The 3,883-nt window shown below is 40.4% G+C and overlaps 1 protein-coding gene across 1 annotated transcript in view; it reads left to right on the forward strand.

Annotated features, from left to right (window-relative positions):
• LOC308310998 (voltage-dependent calcium channel subunit alpha-2/delta-4-like) overlaps positions 1 to 754 on the forward strand; it is a gene marked incomplete at its 5' end in the record, with an annotated part of 106,893 nt that extends 106,139 nt beyond the window's left edge. The window contains one exon of the mRNA XM_080757491.1: positions 649 to 754. Within this exon, the coding sequence (XP_080613617.1) occupies positions 649 to 744 (96 nt within the window). The 3' untranslated portion in view covers positions 745 to 754. The remainder of the gene's footprint in view (positions 1 to 648) is intronic.
• Between the last annotated feature and the right edge of the window lie 3,129 nt (positions 755 to 3,883).

A 3,883-nucleotide genomic window follows, 5' to 3' on the forward strand; every position in this document is an offset into this window, starting at 1 on the left:
CCCCAGCTAAATGATAGTTTGGAACCAAAAGGACCCTTATGGGGCTGTAACTCTGAGAGTGTACAAACGGAACCAAATGGACCCTAAACGGTTCCATTTGGTTCCATTTGTGTACACTCAGAGTTAAATTATCATTGATTTTACAATATGAATTAGGGGTCCCAGAGATAGAAAGGCCATTACATGGGGGGGTCTGTAGACTAATGCATGTCAAACTGAGGGTCCTTGAAATTAAACGGGTTTGAGAATCACTGCTAAAAATCTTCTCTTATGGGGGTCCCTGGCATGTCTTTTCAAATGAGGGTCCGCAGGGCTAATTAGTGTCAATTTGAGGGTCCTTGACATGAAATAGTTTGGGAACCACTACAGTGTGTCACAGTAAATCAGTGACATAGGCCTACATAGTGTCACAGTAAATCAGTGTCATGAATATTCTGAAGAAAACCTTGAGACTGACATTCAGTAACTGGGTCTTATGATCACAATAAGAACATTATAGGCTATAATGTAAAAACTAAATAAAGAAATTGCCACGGACACATTTTGTACGTGTACAGACATATAGTGATGAGTTTGACCCCTGCTTCCATTACTGGTTTTCCTTGAATTGAAACAACCCCTCCTCGCATGTTTTTTGTCTCTGTGTAGGAGAACGCTAAGGACTGTGGCGGGGCATGCGTCATCTCGCTGTCCGTCGCTCTGTTCCTCGCCTGTCTCTCCTTCTCCACACTCGCCTACCGATGACAGACAGCGCTGTGACCCTGCACACCTTCACCTCTGATCGGATTAAACATTAAAAAACAATGTTATGGGTCTGATTGGACTGTGGTCGTCAAGCCATCGCCATGCATACACTTCCTGTTATATACAGGTGTGGGTTTGCTTCTATGCACCATTTTCCAAAGTGAACTACACTGGAGGACAGAATGGAAACTATGAATCCCCCAAAATATACAGTCACGTTTGGCTTTGCTGAGGTCGCGTGAAAACACTAAAGACGATGATGGATACACAACCATACTGTACACCGCAGGAAGACACTACAAGGGTAACAAATCAAGTGAACGGGATATCAAATGGTCGCAAAAAGCTGAGAAGCTGACTCAAGAACTAAAATGATCAACTTTCAACGAAGACAGTTAACTAAATTAACTCACTGGATCCGCTCGCTGCTGTTCTGGCATTATTGGAGATGTTTTTGGAAATCATGCCTAGACATAAACATAACATAAAGTCTGATAAAGGCGCGTGGCCTTGCTGTCCAACCATGAACTATCAATTGTTAAGTTATGTGAGACGTTTTTGAATAAAGCCACACATATCACACAATGTGGTGTTCAGTGGCAACGGCGCACTACTGTATCATGAGACAAATGTATAGGCTTTCGACAAAAGGAAATAGCAATCATAGATAATTTCACCTATCAGTACAAAAGTTCAACAATATTAGTGTAACAAGATTAACTTGCACACTCTTCGTGAGTGTCCACTTTCACTTCACCAGGTTTGTCTTGGTTATATGCACAATGTGCAGACCGTTGCATCTATTCATGGCTGGAGATGTTTCTGTTTTAATGTTATTTCAAGGGTCATCCGGGTAGAGACAAACCCTGTTCTAGACGGCTTTGACTTTTGGCCACGCTGTAAAATCAAAGCAAACTTTGTACCACCAGGTCTAGTAGTTAGTTATCAGTCAATTAAAATGGGGCTTTAGTTCACAGACTGGTGTACATCACCTTAGATCTGGCCGCCAACTGGAATGCTTAACCTGCAACAGTAATTCACAAATAAATATAATAAAGCATGAATGGAAGTTACAAATTCAGTTAATATTTTTATTTTATTTTTATTTTAATGTGTTTTCTGTGATTGTTTCAACAACGGACAAACAATGTGATTCATTACAACTCTTTAATGCTTTGTAGGGCAGGCTTCATACAGCCGTCTGTCTGTGTGTGTCTACAGTATATGAGAATGGGACCATTTTGGTTTGTTTGTCTTAGCATCACATTGTCCTGCAGTATTAACCACAGATCCACAATGGCCTTCCATTTATTAGCAGGTTTTTTTGCTAACTGACAAATTGTTTTTGTATACTATAGTTAGCATATTGCAAATAGTCACTGTGCTAACTGGCTCAGTGGCTATACTAGCATAGCCTGCAGTCTGATTGCATGGTACTGTAGTTCATAGCGCAAAGAGTTAGAAAAGTTACATGAATTGCTTAGCATATCGATAGTTAAAAAGCAAATGTATTTTGTCACAATGAGAAAACATGATTCAGTTGATGGTGTGATGCTTTCTGAAATGTTTGTCTGTTTATTTGCAGTTTTCTGTAATGTAATGTAGGTATAGAAATGTCACTCTAATTGCACAGGGATTTGTTGGAGTGTATACTTACTGTATGTTGGCCCAGTTAACTTTGGTTTTATGTTTTTATGCGTATACTGCACTGACTGGGTCCTAATAGTTATACTCCATTTAACATTTAACAAAATGTGTTCACGCTCACATTACTTGACATTTTGCCTGTTCACATGACAAGTGACGTGTGTGTGTGTGTGTGTGTGTGTGTGTGTGTGTGTGTGTGTGTGTGTGTGTGTGTGTGTGTGAGAATTACCATGCTGAGATAAATTCATATTCTTGTCTTATTAAAATTGTGTGATTATGTGGTTTGATTGAAGTTATGAATCATCTGTGAAAATAAATATCACGGCTCATTTATTCGGACTGCTAATGTTTGACACTCTCGCGCACGTCCGCCTGCACTGCACGCACGCACGCACGCACGCACGCACGCACGCACGCACAATACCACCTTGACTATGCTTGCACCTCCTGGTTCTCTAAAAGACTTAAGCTTCAGACCTCCCAATACAAACTGATTTGACTACTTCTCTGCCTATAGGGCCCATGCCATGGCCCACCTATTTCCAACAGAAACACCCCCCATAGCCACAAGGGGGGGCCCTTTACCACAACAGGTAAGGGCTAGTCTGACTACCTAAAAGAAAGTGAGTGACACCCACAATTCTATATGATCAGGAGGCCATATGGGTGATGTAAACTAATTTCTTGCATTTTTGTGATGGCACTTACTTACCTACACCCCCCCCCCCCCACACACACACACCCCTTCTACTTGGTAGAAGGGTTTTATAGGCTATTTTGTTGATGATATTGTATTTTGGTGTTATTTTTTGCTATGTTGATGAATTGAATACGCTGGACCACAATGGAAAAGTCTCCAGGACTGTTTTTGTGTCTAATGGATTTTTACATATTAATATAGGCATCAACAAATTAAATATTTATGAGACAAAAACACTTGAAAGAGTATCTGTTCAAGTAAAGAGGCAGAAATAAAAATGACTCTTCAAAGCTACATCGTATAGGCCTACATGTCAATTACAGAACAGCCAATAATAGGTGATACCCCATTACATAACATAAGTACCTAAAATATAATACAAATATCTCCAAAGTGATATAGCCTTATACCTTAAGTAAAATTGTGCACAGAGAAAATACCCATATAATTAACAAGAATAATAAATATGGAGGTATATATTATGCCAATTATGAAAATTGCTCAACATATGCAAGTTAGCATCCGGCAGTTTTTACATGCTGGGGAGTGGGGACCCATACTCAACATTTCTAACATAAAACGTTGGTGTACTCAACATGCCTGTGTTCACATTCTGGCAAGTGGACTATATTGGAATTCGGCTAGTGAGGACTTTCTTTGAATGAGTATTATTATTATCATCACCATGACGACCACTTAACCAATTGCAGCAGCGGGCGTCCCGCCGGGCTATGGGGTGTAGCCCATCTCCCTGCAGCCAGCCAGCCATGTCTACTCTGCAGCAGTGAGGAG

This window comes from Protomyctophum bolini, assembly GCF_963924005.1.
Source record: "Protomyctophum bolini genome assembly, chromosome: 23".
In the NCBI taxonomy this organism is placed as follows: Eukaryota; Metazoa; Chordata; class Actinopteri; order Myctophiformes; family Myctophidae; genus Protomyctophum; species Protomyctophum bolini.